The sequence below is a fragment of the Mytilus californianus genome, unplaced genomic scaffold (genome assembly GCF_021869535.1).
Source record: "Mytilus californianus isolate M0D057914Y unplaced genomic scaffold, xbMytCali1.0.p SCAF_7, whole genome shotgun sequence".
NCBI lineage: Eukaryota > Metazoa > Mollusca > Bivalvia > Mytilida > Mytilidae > Mytilus > Mytilus californianus.
In genome coordinates, this window is record NW_026262723.1 from 2,164,397 (window position 1) to 2,190,611 (window position 26,215).

A 26,215-nucleotide genomic window follows, 5' to 3' on the forward strand; every position below is an offset into this window, starting at 1 on the left:
TTAATGATTTTTCCCAGGTAAGCACATAATTTTTGATTAGAGTTCAATGTTTCATCTCATTAATTCAACAAAGAAACTGATTGCGCAAAGATCTTAAGTATTTGGCAAGGCCTTCAAAAATTGCTCCTTGGGGGCTTGTAAATGAGCAGTGTTCTGAAGACAAATGAGATTTTCATTGTCCAAGAATTTTCACTTAAATGATTAGTTAAGACATCTGCAAAGGACAGACAATTTAAAATTCTATTAGAGCAAAGAGGTCCTAAGAATTCAAGAAAAGAAGATAGGATGACTTTTTCATTTATATATAAGTATAAAAATCTGAATGTCTAAGGGACATAACTTAGCCAATTTTTTGTTTACCTATACAAGTAAATAAAATACACTTGTATAATTATCCTACAAATTTACTTATATAAGTATATTAATATTACTTCTTCGAGTAAATAAAAATTACTTGTACAAGTAGTACCCCTGACTGTTAGTCATTCTATAAGACAAATCTAAGATCATGCATAGTAACTTTTAAATGTATTCAAAATTTTAGGCCAAATATAGGCCTTATTGTCACTTAGTGTTATTCCTGCACTTACCAAGGTGAACTGTTTTAAGTAGTGCTTCTTCTTCAAGCTAACAACAAAACCAACAAAGCCAGCCACATACAAGGAAAATGATATAAATCTGTGGTACGACACTAAAGGACGTAAAAATTCCTGTAAACATAAACATGCTATGATACACAAAAATCTATCGTGTGCTGTTCAAGAGAAAAGGAGAAAATATCTTATAAAAATTCTGGAATCATTATACATGTTATAATTATATGTATAGCTACATTTTTTTACAAGCTTTCAAATCATATTAAAGAAAATATCTTTAAAATAGTATAGTAAATAAAAAATTCTTGCAGCTCTCTCATTCATTTGGATTTGTGTTTTTTTGTTGTATTAATGACAATATATAGTATATTCAGAAATCAGAGCATACCAGTGTCTGAGTAGAAAGTTGATGAACCAGGGTTATGTCAAAGAACATCTCGTCCTTTTTCCAAAAAAGTTCATCGGAAGATACCAAGACCTTGTTGAAATATATTCCGTATCAACTTCACAAATAATACATGATGGTCTTGAAGTATAGATTCTAAGTACTGACGTTGTTTATCATCTTAATTTCATGTTATAGTGTTCTTTTATTTGTCTTTGTAAATCATTAACCCTTACTGTTTAGTCCATTTTTGGTAATATCCTTTTGGCGTGGCTCAGTACTTATGCATCCCGCCATTTTGTTGATGCGCTGTGGTCATTTCTTGTATTTTGTCTTTCATTTTTGCTTATGGGCTTTGTCTATATGCCATTTTGTTTTTCTTTGTTGACATATTTGTTTTTCTTTCTTGACATATATGCATATTTGTTTGTTTTAAAGTGATTAAAATTATAACACAATGTTGACTGCTGTACCCCTATTACCTATTATGTCAGTTTGTTTTGTTCACACATTGTTGTCAATATAATGGAATTTTATGCGACTGTCATACAAGTGAGAGGTTTAGCTAGTTATAAAACCAGGTTTAATCCACCATTTTCTACATAAGGAAATGCCTGTACCAAGTCAGGAATATGACAGTTGTTTTCCATTCATTTGATGTGTTTGAGCTTTTGATTTTGCCATTTAATAAGGGACTTTCCAATTTGAATTTTCCTTGGAGTTTGGTATTTTTATTAATTTACTTTTTTCTGATATGTTTGCCGAACATTTGAAAAAAAATGTCAGATTTCAAGAAATGTTTTATATAAATAATGCTTTCAAAATTTACAAAATGCAAAAAGTCTTACTACCGGTATATTAATCCTTGGCCAAACCTATCATGTTGCAATTTTTGCAATAATAAAATATCTCAAAAATTACTGAAACAAAAAAAAAACATTTATAAAAACATATTTTTAATTATTATGCTCTAATCAATTCTTATAAATGAGATTTAAAATACATTTGAAAGGCAATTTTTTTTATGGCCAATGTGAAACTTTAATATCATACAATACTTACTGTTCTCTGAAGCAGAACACCAAAGTACTGGATGAGACTTTCTCCATAGAAAAAATAATTAGATGTAAACAGGAAGTACCAACTCAACATACGAAACCATGGTAAGTTGAAGGATTTGTAAACAATATAACCGATCGTGATAATCTCATGGAAACATTTGATCTGTACCATCAGTGTCTACAAATAAAAAATCAGGAAATAAACCCATGATGTAAATAAGAATATTTGTCCATTGGAAACCATGACCTGTTAACACTATCAGTTTTCCATGTGCAATGAACAGTGATATATGAGTTAAACTTAATTTGGCTATTTCTAAAAGTTCACATTACATGTGTTCATTTAAATGTTTCAGAGTTAGTGTGACGTCCATTTTCACTGAACAATTATATACATTATTTTTTAGGGGCCAGCTGAAGCCCGCCTCAGGGTGCGGGATTTTCTCGCTGTGTTGAAGACCCATAGGTGGCCTTGGGCTGTTTTCTACTCTTTGGTGGGGTTGTTGTCTCTTTGACACATTAATTCCCCGTTCCAATTCTCAATTTTATGTGTACACAGTTTCAAGTCAATGTGACCACATCATCATGGTAAACTACCTTAAGGATGTTTGCTCCTCTTGTTTTGGATTTTTTGCCAGATATTCGGAATTCTCTGGTTTTATCCATGTAGTGCCATTAAAAATTTTGCCCCCTAACCCCTACCTTTCTTTTCATAATTCTATTACATATAGTTTAAAAAGCCATATTTGAAAATCTTATAAAATCCCTATTATTTTTTCATAGTTTTTGAAAGAAAAAAGGTGCTGAATTTTCAATGGCTTATATCTTGAAAACAAGCACACAGACCCTTCAATTTTTTCTGCTTTTTTAGTTCCTTCATTTATATACGGTACTATCATTTTATAACAGTCTTTTAAAAGTTTGTTATTTTGAAATAGAGTAGCAAACATCCTTAAACAAAAATTTGAACCCTAAAACAGGATAATGAACTGACGATTTAATGGACGGTCTAGGAAACAAACTAGGAAACATTGTAAACACCTACTGCCCTAGTCGGGGCTTCAAATTAAGCAATAAGAAGGGTGAGGAAAAATAGGTGCAGGATGCAGCATTCAGAATTTTTTCTTATAATTTTTGTAAAAGATTGATTGAAACATTTTAATTTTATAGGTAATTGCTACTTCCTGTTATCACAGTTTTCATAGGGACTAACATGACAATCATATCTAGTAAACTTATATTAAACTTGAGTAATTTTACTTACAACAATAACTAATGCAAGTGGTCCTAAATAGATGATTAAAAAGAAGAAGAAAATCATCGCCCAGGAGAAGATTCCTCGTATAATCCAATTTCTCCATCTGAAATAAAAAAAAAATATTGCAGGAAAATCTTTTTATTTAGCCGAAACCTCCCTTCAGTGCCTAGTCATCTTAAATAAATCCTCTAAACCTTGAAGGCTTCAATATCACCAAGAGAACATTCATTTCGCAATTGAATATCTCCATCTATAAAAGAAATTATTATATGTGTAGTAAAAATCTATTTTTATCTCCCTTTACCATGTTTACTACATATTAGCCTAATACAAACCTTCCAATTTCCTTCAATCTCAACCACGACAAAATTCTTAACATAATCCTGTTCCTCAATTAGAAAAATGCCTTTATCAAAATTGACTAAAGCATAATTCAGACATCTTGAAAGGGATTCCAAATTTCACCTTCCATTTTTAGTAGGTGGTCAATTCAAGTCATCAGAGACAGTGCAGCTACACACAAAGTGATTCAGTTTAAGTAATCACTATCATGATTATCACAGTGAATTCTGGGTGATTCACTTTGAAATACGTACATGTACCTCTCAGTATGAAAATTAGGAGAGTTGGTATGACTCCCAAAACAACTATCAAAAAGACCAAAGGAATAGGATGTAAACAACTATACAGGTCACTGTACAATTTTCAACAATGAGTAAAACTTTTTTTTTTACTAAAAAGTAAAACTTAAACCATATACATTTGTTGTAAATTACAAAACTTCTAGGATATTTTCAACATATATCATAGGACAGGGTCATAAAGCAAAAGGTTTAAACTTCAATCACCTTGTATCCCAGGTTTTGAATTAAAGGTCAAACTCTGATAGTCAATACACAAATAATATTGTTTATCTGAAATTAATCAAAATCTACTTCTCCATCATACAATGTCATAGAAAGACTTTGCATTGGCAGGAATCAATAAAATAATTCATCAAAATGACATGATGCACTAATCAACAAGACTATACATGCTATACATTTACATCAATGGAGATTAGTTTATCATTAAACAATGCAACAAAAATGTAAAAAATGTAATATAATCGTCTGCTAAATAGAAATACTCAGCCATAACAAATATTTAGCTACCTGCATCTATCATGTTGAAATTACTTTATATCATAATGTGCAATAAAATCAAGATGGTACAAGGTTATTCTATTCCAATGAAATGTCAATTTCTATTACAATGTTTTCCAACCTGAGGTGGTTGTGCACTGATGCTCTGTGCAAATTATCATTTTGCTAAGTGCAAAAGATTTAATTTATTTTTAGTCCGAACTTAATTGTATATTATGTATATTAAAATCTTCCATATAAGCAGTCCCCTGTACAACCATTATATAATGTTTTCAATAGATCACACTAGATTATTTTAGTTTTGATAAAAAAACATAACCTCATCTGGGCAACAACCCTGAGATGCTATAACCTAAAAAAACTGTTTTTCACTATTTTTCTAGGCTACATAAATGACATGTGGCTTATAAAGTCATCATTTTTTTCTTTCTACACGTAACACGACATAGACAAATCCATCTCACTCAAATAGTGTGAGATGACAAATTATCATATAGAGAGATATAAAGATCAAGGAATTTTATTTTTAGAAAATAGAAAGTTTTAGATACTGTTTCTTATCTAACAAGTTAACTATAGTTTGTTGTTTATCAACTATTTATGAAAACAACAAAAGTAACATTCATGCAGAATTTATTCAGTTTAACTTTTTATGAGTATATTTATCATTGCAAGCACTCTCTTTATCCATATGAGCCTCAAAGTGAAGAATACAATTATGTTATATAAAGAAAAAACTTGCTCCACATTGATATTGAATATGTTGCTATATTCAAGAATTCACAGAGCTTAACGTGAGGGTACCCAAATTGCACATATTTTGACAGTTTTTTCACCTACGTTTATTTAAGGTCCAGACAAAAGTTTCAATTCTGTGTTTATTTTGTAGATGTATCCTTAAATAAGGACTATGACTATATAGTTCCACAAATTTAATTTTGAATCTACTCTGTAATGAGGAGTACCTAAATTCAGGGGCGTAGCTTAGTAACCCGGAGGCATGACAGCAAGTGCATCCACGTCGTTTTCATTATAAAAAAAACACACACACAGAGAGAGAGAGAGAGAGAGAGAGAGAGAGAGAGAGAGTAGACAAAGTTAACTTTCAGTCTTTCTATGTATGCATTTTAAAAACTACACAAAGAATAAGAGCAAGAGGAATACACATGCAGCGACATTTTTAATCCTGTAAGACATGTATGTGTACGATAAATACATACAACTGGTGTAAACATGGCAGAACTTTTTATATTACGGACATTGTTTAGAAAAAAAAACCAGCTACATATTTGTCGGTACCACCACCATAGCGTATACTCGCCTTGAGTGCAAAAAAACAACATAATCCCTTTAGGGTTAACAAAAAAAACATAATCCTTTTAGGGTTAACAAAAAAACTTGAAAATTATTATTTTCCGCTTCGCCCCAAAACACACATCTTACTAGAACGAAGACTCTTCAACTCGTATCGAACTGTTACCTTGTGAACTAGTTCAAAATTGACCAAGTATGTAGGTCTTGACAACACGAATACTTCATTTTCACAACATGTAAACGTATTCCCGTCCTGATGTGCATGTTATATTTGCTACTGGACATTAATAACCATTCGATCAATCAATAGTTTCCGTAAACTAATAGATGAGAAGTTGGAACTGCTGTTATTATAAAGAAAGTACACATTTTCCAGTACATGTATTACGTTTTTATTTATTTTACAAAAAGCATCTTGTATATAGATTCGATAATTCGAAGTCGTTTCAATATGGGCCGGCTATACGAATAGTTGATTGTAAAAGCATTTAAATAAATTGTTAATTCTAACTCGTTTTACTGGACTATTTGGTCATTCAATTTTATAATGAATTTTCTGTCCGAGTCGGACACTAAACTGCTGATTCTTGTTCGAAAGAAACACCAAACTTTTAATACACGCATCTTCACTGTTATCATCTAGATATTGCCATACAATTGGTCGAATGCACATGTATTTGTGAATTAGCTGGATAATTAACAAACGCAGATCATGAAAAGATCGTGATCAAAGTACCATTCCCTCTGAAAAAGTTCATTAATTTCAACTTCGAGAATTCCTAACTGCATAAAATTAGAAATTCCTATCTCTCTCTTGTAGAGTTTACCCACAGAATTTTTAAACATCTAAATCCATATGTTCAGCAAAATATTGGAGAATGTGTCCACCAAGTATTTGCCCTGGACCTACTGAGGGCCTTAGGCGGGGGGGGCCCTACCAGGGCTTTGCCCTGGACCTACTGAGGGCCTTAGGCAGCCCCAAGACCCCTCGCCCTTTAGTTTGTGATTCCACTTCATTAAGAAGGTAGCTACGCCCCTGAAATTGCATCCATGCTTAAATTCATATCCGTAATAATGGAATAACTGATGTTTAGTTTTATTTCTCCTCATTTTTGGAACAATTTGACATTAGTTGATGTTTAATATTCATTTTGTAAGAAATAGATGCCTCAGATATTTTTTAAAAGTTTACTTTTCGTGGATGTTGCATGCGACGTTTCCGTAAATTTAACTTTTTTCTCAGGATGTTTCATCTTTTGATATATAATGTGACCGTTTTGTGCATATCTAAATATACTAAGCTAGGTTTGAAGATGTGCATAATAGCAAATTATAAAAATACAAATTATTTACTTTTCAGAAAACTTGTAAGACTTCCACAGTTTTTTTTTTTGTTGCAAAATGGGTGCAATTTGGGTACTGTGATGTTACCCATTATTGCTGTTTTATAATGCAGAGGATCACAGAATAAATATTTGTCAAACTTTATATTTATAAATATATCTTAATTCAATTTCTAAACATGAAAATGGGAGCACTTCAAGCTCTCTTCGTAAAATACTATAAGGCTACATGTTCATTTAAGACTGTAAATTGTTGAAAATACAACCTGATATTATGTGGAACACTGAAAATATTTATATCGCATACATGGAAATGTCACAGCTACATACATACATTGTCCAAGATTATCTTATGGACAATGGAATCATTGAAAATGTTATTACTTGTTACTAGATGAAAAGGGCACATATAACTTAACATACATTAAACTTTAAAGCAATGTCTTAAGAAAGGGGTGCTAACTATAAGATGAATAAGGGCTACATGTATTAAAGATATTGTAATTTTTTTCAAATTTAATCTAAAAAATATAAGAAGAATGTGTCTGAGGATATCAATGCCCCCGCTCAAGCTTGCTTTTCAAACGAAAATGGGACAGATGAAACAACGGTCAAGGGTAACACTTAATGTCCCTTCACCTTGTGGCTTGGGCATAAAAATATATTTAATCATATATATGAAAATCTTGAAAAGAACCACTTAATGGTTTTAACATATTTGGACCCTAAAATACATGTTCATTGAGCATCGTAGCATTATTCAATTTTACAATCAAAAAGATTAAAAGAGTCTGTGTTCTCCCCAGGACCTTTTAGCATTGTTTTAATGTGATGCTATCTGAAATAAGTTTCTTATAGTTTCTGTTATGGATGTGAATATACATGATACATTTATATATTTGATTTTTGATTTTTGGTGTTTTAACGCCACTTTTAAGCACCGCTTTTTTGGCTATTTCGTTGCGGTCAGTTTTTATTGGTGGAGAAAGCCGGAGTGCCCTGAGAAAACCATGACCTTCGATAGGAAAACTGACAATCCTAGTCAATTAAGATTGGAGTCGAGTGCACCCGCACGAGCGAGGTTCGAACTCACAACCTCAGTGTTGACTGGCTAGTGATTACACTAGTGACTACTTAGACCACTCGGCCACCGAGGCCCCGCTACATTTATATATATATTCAAGAAAAGTTTGGCAAGAAATGTGATCTGAAATTTTTAGGTCAGTCCGTTTTCTACCTGTTCACTAATGTTAAATAGGTAATACATGTTCATATATTACAATAAAATCATTGTGAATTTTAATTTATTTTTTTAGAGCCATTTTTATTTAGAATTCTATGGATCTCTGTGTCTTATTTGGTGATGTTCATATTAAGCAAGAAAATCAAAAGAGGATGGGATAGTGACTAACAAAAACTTTACTTTACCTTGGTGTGAGGTCTTTAAGAGCGGAATCTAAAGCTTCTGTTGTTTTGTCTGATGATTGTGACATCTGTCGTGTTGTAGTCAGGTCAGCACCAGGTGGCAGCTCATCATCTTCCGATTCGGGGTTACTCTGCGGTGGAGGCTTCTAAAATTACAAATATTATATATAACCATGATAACGATTGTCTGTATGTTTTCAATGATTGAAGTGTATCAAATATAAATATTTGAATTAGTTTCTCACTCACCAATAAAGCTTAAAATATTATTGTCTTTGTCTTTTAATTAAATTAATACATTTCTCTTTTTTTCCATGTTTCCTTTGATTTTTTTTTTATTTTATTACTGTGGTTCTTTGTGCACTTTACTTTATGAAATAATTTTTTTTAAATTCTGAAATAAAAATTTTGTGGACAACAAACTCAACAGTTAACATATGCATCTTGAACATGGTTAACAGTTATTATTGTCATTTATATATATATGTAAACCCACTTTTTAGGTGCAAACAGTTCTTCTAGACTATTTGTATATATATGAAAATTAAAATAACACTTTTTAAACAAAATTTACAAATTCATCTTGTAGTATAAATATCATTGTTAATAACTGTTATTTGTAAATGAAAATGAAAATAATACTTTCATGACTTTATAAATAACTTTATAGATTTGGTGGATCTGAAGCCCTTTAACTGTATTTACTTTTATCAGGCATGCCCAAACCCAAAAGTTTGAAACCCAATGATGTATACCGTACTTAAATACTTGGGAAGCTTTACGACTCAAATGGAACAGCCAAATCCACCTAAATACAACTTTGCCTGAAGAGTTAGAACCTTTTTCTTAATATATGTAATAATATCTAAAATTATTTAGTTTTACATGATTAGCAGATAATTCAACATGATTAAGAAAGGTTTATGCTATAAATCACTACAACACACCCCCAGGTCTGTGACTGAATTAAAGTACCTTTGCCTTATTTCTAGCCTGGAATTTTAGTATTCGTATTGTTATCTGATAAAATCATGCTGATTGTAAGGTGGACAGTTTTCTCTGCTGTTTGAACCCGTCCTGGTTTTCTTATTTACAATAAACTTACTATAAACTAAATTGATTTTTTTAACTAATTAACCAAAATTAATAGCAGTATTATTGAGGTGGAATAAAACAGACTTGTTAAATGGTGTACTTTAGTGTAGCATTGATATAAAATAACCACTGGAAGAATTCCAAGTTCTCCTGATAGAGGAGGGATTTACAGATGGTAACAGGAAACTACATGTGACATATGCTATTGGTATCGGTATCAGATTGGAACTGGAACTTGTTAATTATTGGTAATATTTATTATGTGGAAAACAAAAGGGCCTGGAATGGTGTCATTTTTAAAAAAACACCATTGTCCTATATTAGTTATATATAAACATGATAAAGTTTAATTCTTTGATTCATCGTTTTTACGTCATGACGGCTAACAAATTGGACCACGTTAATTTAGTAGTTTAGATGTCAGTACTGAAGCACCGACTTATTCTAAAACTAATATATTATTCATGTTATTCCCAACTGATTTTTCAAATTTAAACTACGAACTTATTCTAGTATTTAACAAGAGTGCACACGCTGAAATGTCTCGCCTTCTTTACTAATCATTGATATTATGTTGATAGTCCTAAATATAAAGCTTTATTACAACTGTCACATAAACTTAACATTAACCAAGTAAACTAAACATTGACCAATGAACCATGAAAATGAGGTCAAGGTCAGATGAACCATGCTAGGCAGGCATGTACAGCTAACAATTCTTCCATACAACAAATAGAGTTGACCTATTGCTTATAGTTTAAGAAAAACAGACCAAAACACAAAAACTTAACACTGAGCAATGAACCTTGAAAATGAGGTCAAGGTCAAATAAAACCTGCGTGACTGCCAAATAGATCATAAAATATTTCCATACACCAAATATAGTTGAACTATTGCATATAGTATAAGAAAAACAGACCAAAACAAAAAAACTTAACTATAACCACTGAACCATGAAAATGAGGTCAAGGTCAGATTACACCTGCCAGTTCGACATGTACACCTTACAGTCCTTCCATACACCGAATATACTAGACCTATTGCTTATAGTATCTGAGATATGGACTTGACCACCAAAACTTAACCTTGTTCATTGATCCATGAAATGAGGTCGAGGTCAAGTGAAAACTGTCTGACGGGCATGAGGACCTTGCAAGGTACGCACATACCAAATATGGTTGAACTATTGCACATAGTATTAGAAAAAAAGACCAAAACTCAAAAACTTAACTTTGACCACTGAACCATGAAAATGAGGTCAAGGTCAAATGACACCTGCCCGCTAGACATGTACACCTTACAATCATTCCATACACCAAATATAGTAGACCTATGGCATACAGTATAAGAAAAACAGACCAAAACACAAAAACTTAACTATAACCACTGAACCATGAAAATGAGGTCAAGGTCAGATGACACCTGCCAGTTGGACATGTACACCTTACAGTCCTTCCATACACCGAATATACTAGACCTATTGCTTATAGTATCTGAGATATGGACTTGACCACCAAAACTTAACCTTGTTCACTGATCCATGAAAAGAGGTCGAGGTCAAGTGAAAACTGTCTGATGGGCATGAGGACCTTGCAAGGTACGCACATACCAAATATAGTTATCCTATTACTTATAATAAGAGAGAATCTAACATTACAAAAAATCTGAACTTTTTTTTCAAGTAGTCACTGAACCATGAAAATGAGGTCAAGGACATTTGACATGTGACTGACGGAAACTTCGTAACATGAGGCATCCATATACAAAGTATGAAGCATCCAGACCTTCCACCTTCTAAAATATAAAGCTTTTAAGAAGTTAGCTAACGCCGCCGCCGGATCACTATCCCTATGTCGAGCTTTCTGCGACAAAAGTCGCAGGCTCGACAAAAACTACCATTTAATAGTTCACTCACATTCATGTGACATTAAATAAATTCCAGTACTTAATTTTAAATTGGGTATTTAAAACTAATTAAATATCATGATTAAATTGCCCTTTATAAAGGTATCTTACATCAGTCTTTAACATGTATACTACTAGAGTCTTAGTATAATTGCTAAAAATAGTAACTTCCATGTTACAGAAATCAACATGGAACTGACTATGACTTAAATAAGTGTAATCTTATTAGCATGATTATCATCAATTAAATATTAAGTTACCTGTCATTTCTTAAAATAGATGATCCCACAAATACATTTCTGTGTAGTTATAACATTATGTTTTGTATAGTTTATAACTATACCGAATCTAAACAAATATTTCGTAAAGATATCCAGAATCCTGTAAACCAACATACTTTGGGATGAAGAACAGCAATAAAAGTACTGTTGCTTTGCTTTTTGGTCTTTACTGTGCATGTACTGATTTTCATGTGTCATGGATGAATATATCCCATATCCTTTCTTTTGTATTATTCATGTAGTTATTGACTTGTATGCATGACCAGAATGTCCACAAATATTTTTCAAAATCTAGTTATAAAATAATTCTGACATCTTGAATTTGAGTTGCACATATAAGTAAAAACATGTAAATATTGCAATGAGCCCATTGTGAGTTGAGAGTTTTTGTTGCATTTGAAGGCCTCTCTGAGATGTTTTCAATATCAGCATTAAAAGCATGGTTCTATTTTCTATGTGAGTTGTTTTAGCCTTTTGTGTCGATGATTGCTAAAAAAATGTCATTAAATGAATTATAAGGATCAAACACACATTTCAGTGACATCAATGTCACTTATAAACAGACCAATACAATCACAATAAAAATTTAAAAAATCTAAACAAAATAAAATTTGCAAGTGAATCATGCGAACTGGTCGAGTTTTGTAGTGACTTTACACATTGAAGGTGTTACATGTGGAGCAGGATCTGCATCGCTTAGTCATGTTAGTCTTAGGTTTTCTATGTTGTGTTTTGTAGACTGTTCTGACATGTCTCTTGGTTGTTTTTCATTTTTTGCCATGCATGGCATTGTCAGTTTGTTTTCGACTAATGAGTTTGAATATATTCCCTTTGGTATCATTTGCCTCTCTTTTGAAATACTCCAGAAAGAATGTGTTTAACATGCTTAATGTTATTATGCTTAAAATAAATTAAAACTGATTCAGACTTATTAAGATGTTAAATTGAAAAACTCTAATTTTGGAAGCCTGAATTGAACTCTAAAACTGTAATGAAAATGAATGAAAGTAAATGGTGGATACATTTTGTGCCAAAATATAAATATAAAAAGTCAGTATTTTGGGAATATAAATGAAAGAAAAGCAGTTATCAATAGTCATGGTGGGAAACACCAACTGTTGAATTTTTGTTTTGCTTGAAAAAAAAACCAGGACAAAGGACTAATTATAATTGCTTCATCTTCAATAAAAAATATTTTGTGTCTTAACATGTGTTTGAGAGTGTGTATGCAAATAGTTTTGGATGTGTCACAATCTTGTTTTACTAGTTAATTGGCAGAAAATATTTGATTTTAGTTGATTTGTAAAATATTAATCCGTAATGACATAAACCTGTTAATTAATAATGAGAAAACATACATTGTTATAAAGAGAGTCAATAACATTATCTTCAATCTAACATTAATTAGGCCAATTGTTAACAGACAAAATCTGTATGTACATGTGTATATAATATAAAAAACTATGTTTTTGTTTATTCAACAAATAAATTGAACAGAATTTACTTTATCTATTGATATGAAATGTAAACAAAAGTACCTGCAGATATATGTACCAAATGAATCTTGCCTTTATTAGGAATCATAACATACTTTTAATATGCAAGTACATTGTACTATAAATTTAGAAATTAATGCATGCACTTATTATTCCGAATCTTTGACTACTGGGAAAAATGTGAAATCTAATTAATGTGATATTATGTTTTAAAAAAATGTTTAATGATCATTAGTTTTTTCTTTACTATTACGTACATTGTACTGTATGTTTCTGAAACAGTTTTGAAACACAATGAAAATGGTTTTCATGGTCTTTGTTTGTATATTAGAATGATAAAAAGATAAGTAGAGTATACACCAATGAGATAGAAACCAACAACTTTAAACTAAAGAGCCTAGAGGCCAATTTTGCAATGTTTTTTTGATGCTAGCTTAAATGAACCTGGGAGATTATATCATGACTTATATTTTCTTCACTGTGAGCTTTTGCGAAGTTTTAAAAGTTAAGAGATGAAAACCAAATAATTGATGAATTATTGAATTGTTGTTTGCACCCCTCCCCCAAACCCCTGAAGTAAATGTAAATTTGAGATTTTGTTTAGATAACTAAGCAAAATTATAACATTATTGAATTTTAAAATCCTCTATTTCGTTTCGTTTCATACTATTTGTCCTTTGCCGCTTCTGATCTCTGTTTCTTGTCAAAAACAAGTTCTTGGCACAACAATGTTATTTTTTATAAGGCTCCTCTTCTCCGTTGGTCAACTTCCGAGCGATGACCTATCTAAAGATGCTTATCCAACTCGACCAGTCATTTGGATTTTATTCTTTAGAAATCAGAGCTCGAAATAATAATGACCATTTCCGGTGTATCGTTGCTAAAATTTTTTTTTTTTTGTTTGATAATCGATCTATTTCTTGATGATTTATGTTGTTTTACTTAAACATGTTGCTTTCTTCATGTTATTTGACATTTTTCTACTTTGATGAACATGATGAATACATTTTTAGGTTTTTTCTATATGATTACATAAATTAACATTGCCAAGCCACATTTTATTTTACTTGTCTATGGGCAATAAAGACACAAAAAATTGCTTGTCTGGTCTGTCAAATGTACGAGTCAGGCAAAGCATTTCCACACCCCTGAAAACAAAAACCATTTGAAGAACTCAACATCCATAATCTTAGGTTATGATGCAGTCTCCCCTTCCTCGTACATGTATATATTATGTCTGGACCAAGCAGAACATCCAAAGACAGTTCTGCTACATATATGTATTATGCAACGTACATGTAATTACCGAATTTGACTTTTGACAGAATTAGACACTTAATATTCTATAGCCTTCAATAAGGATAATTATGATGTTGATCCTCAAATTATCCTTAAATTTTATGACATTTATCACATTTTACATGTATTTAAAACTACCCTGGAAAGAGTCAAATATATAGAATGATATTCATATTCAACTTTATCTTCTGTTAGTGTAGGGTACCCAATTTTCACCCTCCTAAATGTTCCCGTCGAAAAAGCCTCCAGGAATGATAGAATCAATATCTATTCATGACCTTATGTATGTACAAATACATTAAAGTTATGATGAACCAAGCAACAGCTGTCATATATATAGTAATAGTCTATTGAATAACATACATTTATTTGCCCCGAGCAAAAACATCATCATGATGATTCCAAAATCTAGTCTCCATCAAGTTTCTTGATTACAATTTTCGAAGTAAGCATAATTTGTTGAGTACAACTGCAACATTAAAAATGATAAATAAGCACTGTTTCAGTTCAAAACATGTTCAAAATTGTTTGTTTTGATTTTTTGTTCATCAATGTTTTTGATTCAGGTGTCATGTTTTGGGACGTTGTAAGGAAACAATAAACGTTTGATGCCTCACCTCATCTGAACTGCTGACTTCTCCATCTTTCACTCTGTGTCTTAGTTCTGACATTTTGTCACAACTTAACTGATCGAATAAATCACAAAGTTAATGTGGTCTGAAGTGTTTTATATTTAGTTATGTGCATATCATCTGCTAGTCTCGTACAAAACGAGAGCGGACTTTGTACAACACAGAGTTAACTCCCATTTAAACGCAGGTGCGCGGGCTTTTTAAAAATCTTTCAGCTGCTCACTACTACGATAACTTCGGGAATCTTAAAACTATCAAAGGAAACAAGGTTGTCATTCCTTATATATTCATCAGGGGCGTAGCTGGCCTAAAATAAAGTGCAAGCATAAGTCACTTATCGCCGAGCGGAGCGAGGCGAAACTTTTTTTTTTTACCTTTTTTTTTTTCTTCATTTTCCAGGTATGCCATGCTTATGAAATTTACATTACTCCTTATTAACATGGTTGTTTTCAAATATAAAATAAATTTTATAAAACGGGAAGATCAGTCGACAAGTCAACCGAAGCGTTTATCAATAGAAGGGCAATCAATGGACACTTGACCAACCCGGAAACAGATAAGACACAAAAGAACAAACAAAAACATTCAATATTGAAAACTAAATACAGATCAAAAACACGAACCCCGAAAAAAAAATGTGGCGACCTCCAGTGCTCCGGAAGGGTAAGCAGGTCCTGCTTCTTGCAAGACACCCGACCGTAGCGTTTCTCACTAAGGTAATTTTTGAATCAAAGGAGAGGTTTCTACGACAACGGTAGAAGGTCACTTGGGACACAGATACCCAAGGTGAATTAATAGTCTTTTGGACGAACGGTCAATGGGAATACGAAATCAAACGGCGACTTTTAAGTCTTGACTTATAAGTGAGGGATATAAATCTAAGATGTTTTCAAGGTTATTGTATTGAGCCTGTATTATTAAATGTTAATACTGCATGTAAGACTTAAAGTATAGTTAATATCCAAAGTCCATATATCTATTTTTTGCCAAGGCAAATGATCGCAGAACTCTCTCGGTGTTGATATTCATTTCTCTGTGAACATGTATGAGCGCCAACGAAGATAGTCTGTCCTATACCATGGTTGAACGGAGATCAGTTTTCAGTCGCCGTAATGCACTAAATGACCGTTCAGTAGTTGATGTAGTTACTGGCATTGTAACTAGAATTGACACGATTGCAAACTATTGAAGGATATAGTTCCTTTTTAGTCACTGCTAGAGACGACATCAGAGATTTGGGCTACTCTATAACATCTGGACCCGACCAGCGTCTCTGCCATCTCTTTACCTCAGATTTGAAGGTTTCTTGATTGTCCGTCAAGTCGTGTCTAAATGTTTCGTATAGTTTTGTCTATACACTCTGCTGTCAAAGATTCCAAACGTGCAGGTATAAGGTTCTGGCCTTGAAAACGATCAGAGTAACCAGTAAACGTCCTGTGAGTTCTTCAATGAAATAGTCAAGAAAGGAGAAATGCAAGGCTCGCTTCCAATACTGACTTGGGGTGTCAGCTGGATAGTCAGCCCGGTTGACCTGTCTTCCTACTCATTCGTAATTTAATTTCAGAATTAATTTTTTTGTAAAAAAAAATGTGCAAGCAAATGATTTTTTGCGTAAAGGCAGCTACGCGCCTGTTCATATTCAGGTATGTTCATCTAAAATATTTCAAATAAACATAGCTAAGTCTAAGCAGAACTACGGAGCCCCTCTAGGGACACAATTCAATTAAAATATATATATATGTATATATAGGAAGTGTCTGCGCGAACCCACATACGGGGACGAGTAACGAAATTGGCATTCGTAGGCTACATGTACGTGTACCAGATTCCGGATTTATAATTGCATGTCATCGGATCGGGAATAAAACGTAACTTGACAAACGCGTAAATTATTACAATTAGTGGATAAATTGATTACCCACAGAGATGAGTGTTTTTAAATATTTTTCCTTTAAAGGGGCATTACTGATTACACATGAACTATATGAAATATATGACACCTGAAATAATTTATTATGATCTATTATATTTCAGGTGCAACAGTAGAGCCCCCCCCCCCCCCCCCCCAGTAGAAGTAGTAAAAGACGAATCCTGAGTTCTAAATGAAAGTATAATATCAGATAATCAAATGCATCTATTTTTATACATATGGAATTTGATCTTATTACTTGTTTCTTTAAATTATATATACACTCAAGCTTCATTTGTAGTCGTTTTAGATATTTTAAAATTTAGATTTCTTTTTTGCATTTTACTAGAAAATTATTTCCACACTCAAGTTTCTAAATAGCTTTTTTCAATTAAATTACCGATAATTTCCGTGTATATTTCACGTTTTATTCCCGATCCGATGACATTTAATTATAAAACCGGATGCGGGTACGCGTAGCCTACGAAAGCCAATTTGACTACTCGTACCCGCATGCGTGGTCGCGCAGACACTGCTTTAAATATATTGTGCGCACAACTTACTGATTCTCCTTACTCACCAAGCAATTTCCGAAGAAGACAACGATAAAAACGTTGTCTGAACAATATATGTAAAGTCAAAAATATTTGGAAAATTATTTCGTACAAATATATTTCAGTATAGAACTCATGGAGTGTGAATACCACGTACTTTGACTATGCGGAATGTTTAAACCAGGGGATTAACAATGAGAAACCCGGTGTCCTAAAAATGTTGTGCCCTATGCACATGATGCATGTTAATGCACCCTTGCAGCAACTCTATCTGAGGGGTCCATAGAAGGCTGCTGATGTCAGATTCATACCCATGCAATCTCAATTTTCATAACTTAGCAGTTTATCATGTTTTAAAAGGCTTTTGACAAGGTTCCTCGTTATATACTTCTGTATAAACTTCAATTTTATGGCGTAAGGGGCCGGATAAACTCCTGGATCAGTTCATTCCTATCAAACAGGAAACAACAGGTAGTATTGGAAGGGGCTAGATCACAACAAGATGCATGTCAGGAGTGTCACAGGGCTCAGTGCTAGGACAGGTCCTTTATTGTTTCTAACATACATCAATGACATGAACGGTTATACCCAATCTGATGTCCTCCCCTTTGCTGATGACAGTCTATTATACAGGGAAATTAGTAACGCCAACGATACAGACCAACTACAGAAAGACCTTTAATCGTTAGAAAATTTGGAAAAGACATGAATGATGAGATTTAACCTAATAAAATGCAACGTAACCCGCATACACCAAATAACAAAGACCCTTTACAATATCCATACAGCTTACATGGCCACACACTCGAACCAGTAGATAATGCCAAGTACTTGGGAGTTTCAACATCGAACAATCTATCATGGAACAAACATATACAGAACGTTACAGCAATGGGTAACCGAACACTTGGCTTTGCAAAACGGAACCTAAACGAGTGTACAAAAAAAGAAAAGGCTGCTGGTTATACAACTCTAGAACGACCTGTCATAGAGTACGCTTCTATTATATGGGGCCCAACCAACCAACCGATCATTAACACACTAGAACTTATTCAGAGGAGAGCTTCTAGATTTGTCTATTATGACTACACATCACATGCAACAGGGTGTTGAAGAAGAGCTAAAATGGGACTCATTACAGACAAGACGCCGTGATAACAGGCTATGCATGCTCTATCATATTCAAAATGAGGTGATAGATATCAACCAGAGTATTTACCTCAAAGGTGGCGACAGTAGAACTCGTGGTGGACACAAGTTTTACCAACAGAGGATCACCAGTGATGTCTAAAGTAGGGATGTCAACGAGTACTCGAGTATCCGAGTATCGCTCGGTAGTACCGAGTATCGAATACCAAAACGATACTCGACTAATCGGTTTCCCGTTAGAATATTGCTGTCTTCTTTATATAACATATTGATCTTCTTTCGGAAAATTAAAGACATCACTGTTTAATCATACAAGTAAACAAAAAACTTTTTTTTCGAATGACTGTGCTAAATTGTCATTTAAAATGCCTCCGAAAATACGTGGGCTATACCTAGGCTAGCACTTAAAACTAAACATGTGTTATCCATTCCGTCACATCGGTACCGTCAGAACAACTATGTTGTTAGCAAGACTGTAACTTACAAAGTTGCAAAACCGTCTGTCCCAAATAATAGTAAACAAGAAAATATTTCAAAATAAAATAAATTCGTTGCATCCTATGGTGACCCCCATTGAATAGTTATACGTCTAATCCTTACGCCTTTGTAAACATTAAATGTGTTTTCTTAACGATTACCAAATACTATTGTTTGATATGTTTTTTCCTTGTTATAATTATAAAATAGATATTCACTAAATTATATTAATTGAATTATTGTTTTTTTTTAAATAGTACAAAACTTGTAGGTAATGAGCTATTAATTATGGTGTGTAATTCTTTGTCCCAGATACTTATGTTGATGGTTTTTCGTCCGTAGAACAACAAACCACAGAATGTAAATACGATGTTTATGTTTCCGTGTTGTAGATAATATTCCCGAGCGAGTACTCGGGTATCGCTCGATAAAACCAACGAGTACTCGATTAGTAATTATTTACCGAGTTGACATCCCTAGTCTAAAGGAACTCCTTCTTTCCAAGAACACCCATGGAATGGAATACATTACCTGCCAAGGTTACTGAAGCGGGATCAGTTGAAGATTTCCGCTCAGGACTACAGACAATACATTAATACCAGACTCAATGAATGTATATAATTTTAACCGTATCCATCTGATCTTATTACTGTATATATAGCCGCAGTGGACTAGATTTGTAATGTCACCATGCGTAATACCGCAGAGTTTAAAAGTTTCATTTAGGAACCCAACTCTCATATGGAAGAAGAAGAAGATAACAGAAAAGTATGCGCTAACCAACAGTACTTCATTTAATCCATTTTAGTCAGTTAACTATAAGTGAAATGTTTGCTGCTGGCAACCGATATATACTAGTCAACAAAAGAAACGATACAACACTTTTATCAAAAATAATATTTTACCGTTTTGTAGAAAACAATGAAAAGTAGATAAAACCTAATATAGGCAAGATTCATTTTGGTACATGCACCTGTATCTGCAGGTACTTTTGTTTACATTTCATACCAACAGATAAAGTAAATTCTGTTTTAATCTATTATATACACATGAACATGCAGATTTTGTCTGTTAAAACTGTTTGCCTAATTATTGTTAGATTGTAGATAATGTTTTTGACACTCTTCATAATAATGTATGTATCCTCATTATTAATTAACATGTTGAACAATGCTTTTAATGCTGATCTTGAAGACATCTCAGAGAGTCCTTCAAATGCAACAAAACTCGCAACTCACTCAGGGCCAATTCCAATATTTACATGTTTTATATATGATATATATGCAACTCAAATTCAAGATGTCTGAATGATTTTATAGTCTAGATTTTGAAAAACACTTTAATTTATTATACATGCATAACAGTCTACATGTATGATAAAAAAGAAAGGAATTCGGGTATCCATCCACGACGAAAAAATCAGTACATGCACAGCAAACAACAAAAAAGCAAAGCAACAGTGCTTTTATTGCGGTTCCTCATCTCAAAGTACGTTCCCCATTGGTTTACACAATTCTGGATATATACGAAATATTCATTCAGATTTAGAATAGTTTTAAACTACAACAGTACATAAGTTTATAACTAAACAGAAATATATTTGTGGGATCATCTATGTAAAGAAATGACAGGTATCGTAATTTTTAATTAATGATATTAAGATTACACTTATTTAAGTCATAGTCAGTTCCATGTTGATTTCTGTAACGTGGAAGTTACTATTTTTAGCAATTATACTAAGTACACACAATGTAGTATACATATTAAAGACTTATGTAAGATACCTTTACAAAGTGCAATAATCATGATATTTAATTAAATTTGAATACCCAATTTAAAATTAAGTATTAACATTTATTTCACGTCACATGAATGTGTGTGTTATCACATAGTAGTTTTTAAACACTAGAATAAGTTCGTAGTTTAAATTCAATAATCAGTTCGGCTGATAATATATTAGATTTTGAATTGGTTAGTGCTTTAGTACTGACAGGATTAATATAATATAAACATTTCTTAAAACATGTTAAATCATCTGTTGATCCTGTAATAACATAAACGGTACCTATAATTTTAAATATTATTACATGTATTAAGAAGAAGGTTTTAACTCTTCAGGCAAAGTTGAATTTAGGTGGATTTGACTGTTCGAACTAGATTCATTTGAGTCATAAAGCTCCCCAATTTATTAAGTAAATATATACATCATTGGCTTTCAAACATTTGGGTTTGGGCATGCATGATAAAAGTAAATACAATTGAGGATCCACCAAATCTATAAAGTAATTCATAGTATTATTTTCATTTTCCTAAACAAATAATTTAATTTTGAATGTAACACGTCTTCTGATTGGCTGAAAGGTTTTTGTCTATCAGCTCATAGACATCATTTTTATACTACATGCTGAATATGTAAATTTTGTTTAAAAAATTTTGTTTTCATTTTTCATATATACAAATAGTCTTAGGAGAAATTTTTGCACCTAAAAATTGGTTAACATTAATGACAACAATTATTGTTTACGATGTTAACTGTAGATTTTGTTGTTGACAAAATTTTATGTCAGAATTTAAAAACATGTCGTTTCGAGTGTCACTGATGATTCTTTTGAAGACAAAAAGGACGTGTAGCATACACAAATTTTATACTGGTCTCTATGATGAGTTCATTGTATAACGGCATACCTTTGACTTCATATACAGAAGACAACAAAAACATGAAAGTTATAAAAGCATCTTTGGATCTGCACATTTTTATTTACTTATAAAGTAAGTTTGTTGCCTCTTTACTTTGCAATAATGCATAAAAATAAAAGGAGATGTGGTATGATTGCCAATGAGACAACTATTCACCACTATTTTTATTAGTCTTATGCAATTTAAATGATGATTCAGCTATGTATGGTTGATATAGAGATAGGCTTTGATATTAAAACCGCCTCTCCTGTTCATGCATTTGTAAGATTATGATTAAGCTTTACGGTATATGGTGTATTTACAATACTTTATATTCTTATCAATAACTGATCTCTCGGAATATTGGCAATCTGTGGATGTTGAATACTATCATGAAAAAAATGTATCGATATTTTCACCTATAATAATACGGATGTCAAGTTGGTTCAATATTCAACATTCAACATTCAACATTCATATTTTTTTTTTTTTTTTTTTTTGGTACTATTCATTTTCAACATTCAACTTTCGATTTCAACGTTCAACATCCAAAAATTTTTTTTATTGTTAAACTTTTTTTTCATCATTCAACATCCGTTTTCAACATTCGATTTTCAACTTTCAACATTCGTTTTCAACATTCAGCATTCGATTTTCAACATTCAACATTCGTTTTCAACATTCAACATTCAAAATTTTTTTTTTGTTAAACTTTTTTTCAATTTTTTTTTTTTTTTTCAACATTCAACATTCGTTTTCAACATTCGATTTTCAACTTTCAACATTCGTTTTCAACATTCAACATTCAAAAATTTTTTTTTTGTTAAACTTTTTTTTCCAATTTTTTTTTTTCAACAATCAACATTCGTTTTCATCATTCGATTTTCAACTTTCAACATTCGTTTTCAACATTCAACATTCGTTTTCAACATTCAACATTCGTTTTCAACATTCGTTTTCAACATTCGATTTTCAACTTTCAACATTCGTTTTCAACATTCAACATTCTTTTTCAACATTCGTTTTCAACATTCGATTTACAACTTTTAACATTCGTTTTCAACATTCAACATCCGTTTTCAACATTCAACGTTCGTTTTCAACATTCGATTTTCAACTTTCAACATTCGTTTTCAACATTCAACATTCGATTTTCAACATTCGATTGTCATCTTAACATTCGTTTTCAACATTCAACATTCGTTTTCAACATTCGATTTTCAACTTTCAACATTTGCTTTCAACATTCAACATTCAAAATTTTTTTTTTTCTTAAACTTTTTTTTTCAATTTTTTTTTTTCAACATTCAACATTCGATTTTCAACTTTCAACATTCGTTTTCAACATTCAACATTCGTTTTCAACATTCAACATTCGTTTCAACATTCAACATTCGATTTTCATCTTTTAACATTCAACATTAAAAAATTTTTTTGGTAACCTTTTTTTTAAATTTTTTTTTTATTTTTCAACATTCGTTTTCAACTTTCAACATTCGTTTTTAACATTCAACATTCGTTTTCAACATTCAACATTCGATTTTCATTTTTCAACATTCGTTTTCAACATTCAACATTCGTTTTCAACATTCAACATTCAAAAAGTTTTTTTTTTGTTAAACTTTTTTTTTCAATTTTTTTTTTCTTTTTTTTTCAATATTCGTTTTTAACATTCAACATTTGGTTTTCAACTTTCAACATTCGTTTTCAACATTCAACATTCGTTTTCAACATTCAGCATTCGATTTTCAACATTCAACATTCGTTTTCAAACTCAACATTCGTTTCCAACATTCGATTTTCAACCTTCAACATTCGTTTTCAACATTCAACATTCAAAATTTTTTTTTTGTTAAACTTTTTTTCTAATTTTTTTTTTTTTTTGTTTGTTCAACATTCGTTTTCAACATTCAACATTCAAAAAGTTTTTTTTTTGTTAAACTTTTTTTTCAATTTTTTTTTTTTTTTTTTTTTTGAACATTCGTTGTCAACATTCAACATTCGTTTTCAACATTCGATTTTCAACTTTCAACATTCGTTTTCAACATTCAACATTCGTTTTCAACATTCAACATTCGTTTTCAACATTCGTTTTCAACATTCAATATTAGTTTTCAACATTCAACATTCGTTTTCAACATTCAACATTCGTTTTAAACATTCGATTTTCAACTTTCAACATTCGTTTTCAACATTCAACATTCGTTTTCAACATTCAATTTTCAACATTCAACATTCGTTTTCAACATTCGTTTTCAACATTCAATATTAGTTTTCAACATTCAACATTCGTTTTCAACATTCAACATTCGTTTTCAACATTCGATTTTCAACTTTCAATATTCGTTTTCAACATTCAGCATTCGTTTTCAACATTCAACATTCGTTTTCAACATTCGATTTTCAACATTCAACATTCGTTTTCAACATTCATCATTCGTTTTCAACATTCAACATTCGTTTTCAACATTCAACATTCGATTTTCAACTTTCAACATTCGTTTTTAACATTCATCATTCGTTTTCAACATTCAACATTCGTTTTCAACATTCAACATTCATTTTCAAAATTCGATTTCAAACTTTCAACATTCGTTTCTAACATCCATCATTCGTTATCGACATTCGATTTTCAACATTCAACATTTAACATTCGTTATCAACATTCGATTTTCAACATTCAACATTTGTTTTCAACATTCAACATTCGTTTTTTACTTTCAACATTCGATTTTCAACTTTCAACATTCGTTTTCAACATTGAACATTCGTTTTCAACATTCAACATTCATTTTCAACATTCGATTTTCAACTTTGAACATTCGTTTCTAACATCCAACATTCGTTATCGACATTCGATTTTCAACATTCAACATTTAACATTCGTTATCAACATTCGATTTAAACATTCAACATTTGTATGTTTTACATTTTGTATAATTATACTCTGTATGTACTATATATATGTATTGCACGAAGTGAGACTAGTATGATAAAATATTAAATCTGAATCTGAATCTTCTTAATCATCTCTAAAATACTAGAATATATCTATTTATTTTTATCTCATTAGCTTAATAAACCTGATCATAATTGATAAATACCGTACAGAATATCTCAGATAGTTATATAAACAAAACAACGGTATTCAATACAAATAAAACTAAAAGCAATGCATGTATACAAATAAAAATACATAAAACTCCGAGCAGCCGATTCTATGAACTACTTCGCGTTGTATTATATGTGCCATATCAAATGGTTCATTCCGAGCCTTGTTTCGGTAGGCGAGGAAAGAATTTTTAAACGTTATAATCCATATTCATTTTGACTTTTTCTTACTCATGTTAATTATTATTTTGTTGACCACTCATTTCACAAAATGTAAGAGAAATGTTTGAAATATGAATTTAAAAAAAACAGAAAAACGACCGAAGGAATTCTAAAATTAATTTGTATTATCTACACATGAACCTGAATCAATCATTATTCATTTTTCTATGATGAAATACACATTGTAATTGGCATACATGAAAATCTATCAAAATTTGTTGATTGATTAATTGTGGTTTGCTCAACATTCAGTGGCACGTATTTCATGCAATATTAAAGACGACTGAGATCTAATAAACAATCAATCTGTTGTTAAGTAGTTCATACGAGTTAAAAGATCTGAGATGAATGGCTGAAAATTGAAGTTGCTACTGGGAAAGGATGATATGTTGGATAAGAAGAGAATTCATTGGGTCATCTACCAATTTAACATCCCATTTCGAATGAAAATGAATACTTTTAGATTATTAATGCTTTCATGATGAAATATGTATTGACATATCATACCTTAGTACAAGTATGTCGAGTAACATTTGTGTACCTTTACAAAAAATATTTAAGAACAAGGCTGTTATTCGGTATATCGAGAAAAATTATCGTGAAGGAATACCTAACGGTGGTCAAGCATTCCGATCGGATCGTGAATGTAATTAATTTTAATTCTGTTTCACAATCTGGGCAAAATCTGCTGTATTTTCAAAACGCGGAAAAATCCGAATAATAAATTATGTCTGTCAAAATGCTTCAACTTTCTCAATAATACTGTGCAATAAGATTTAGAAAATATGCAGTAGAAAACACAAAAGGCGCAATACAAGTGTATGGCATTCAATAAAAATAAACACGTTTTGTACCTATAATGGTCACATTCAAATATATAAT

The 26,215-nt window shown here is 31.7% G+C and overlaps 1 protein-coding gene across 1 annotated transcript in view; it reads right to left on the reverse strand.

Moving 5' to 3' along the window:
• The window catches only part of LOC127708173 (phosphatidate cytidylyltransferase, photoreceptor-specific-like), a 33,262-nt gene extending 17,897 nt beyond the window's left edge, over positions 1-15,365 (reverse strand). Inside the window, exons 1-5 of the mRNA XM_052213020.1 lie at positions 15,221-15,365; positions 8,531-8,673; positions 3,307-3,403; positions 2,044-2,220; positions 591-710 (exon numbers count right to left, since the gene is read on the reverse strand). Of these exons, the coding sequence (XP_052068980.1) occupies positions 591-710; positions 2,044-2,220; positions 3,307-3,403; positions 8,531-8,673; positions 15,221-15,274 (591 nt within the window). The 5' untranslated portion in view covers positions 15,275-15,365. The remainder of the gene's footprint in view (positions 1-590; positions 711-2,043; positions 2,221-3,306; positions 3,404-8,530; positions 8,674-15,220) is intronic.
• Positions 15,366-26,215: the final 10,850 nt, after the last annotated feature.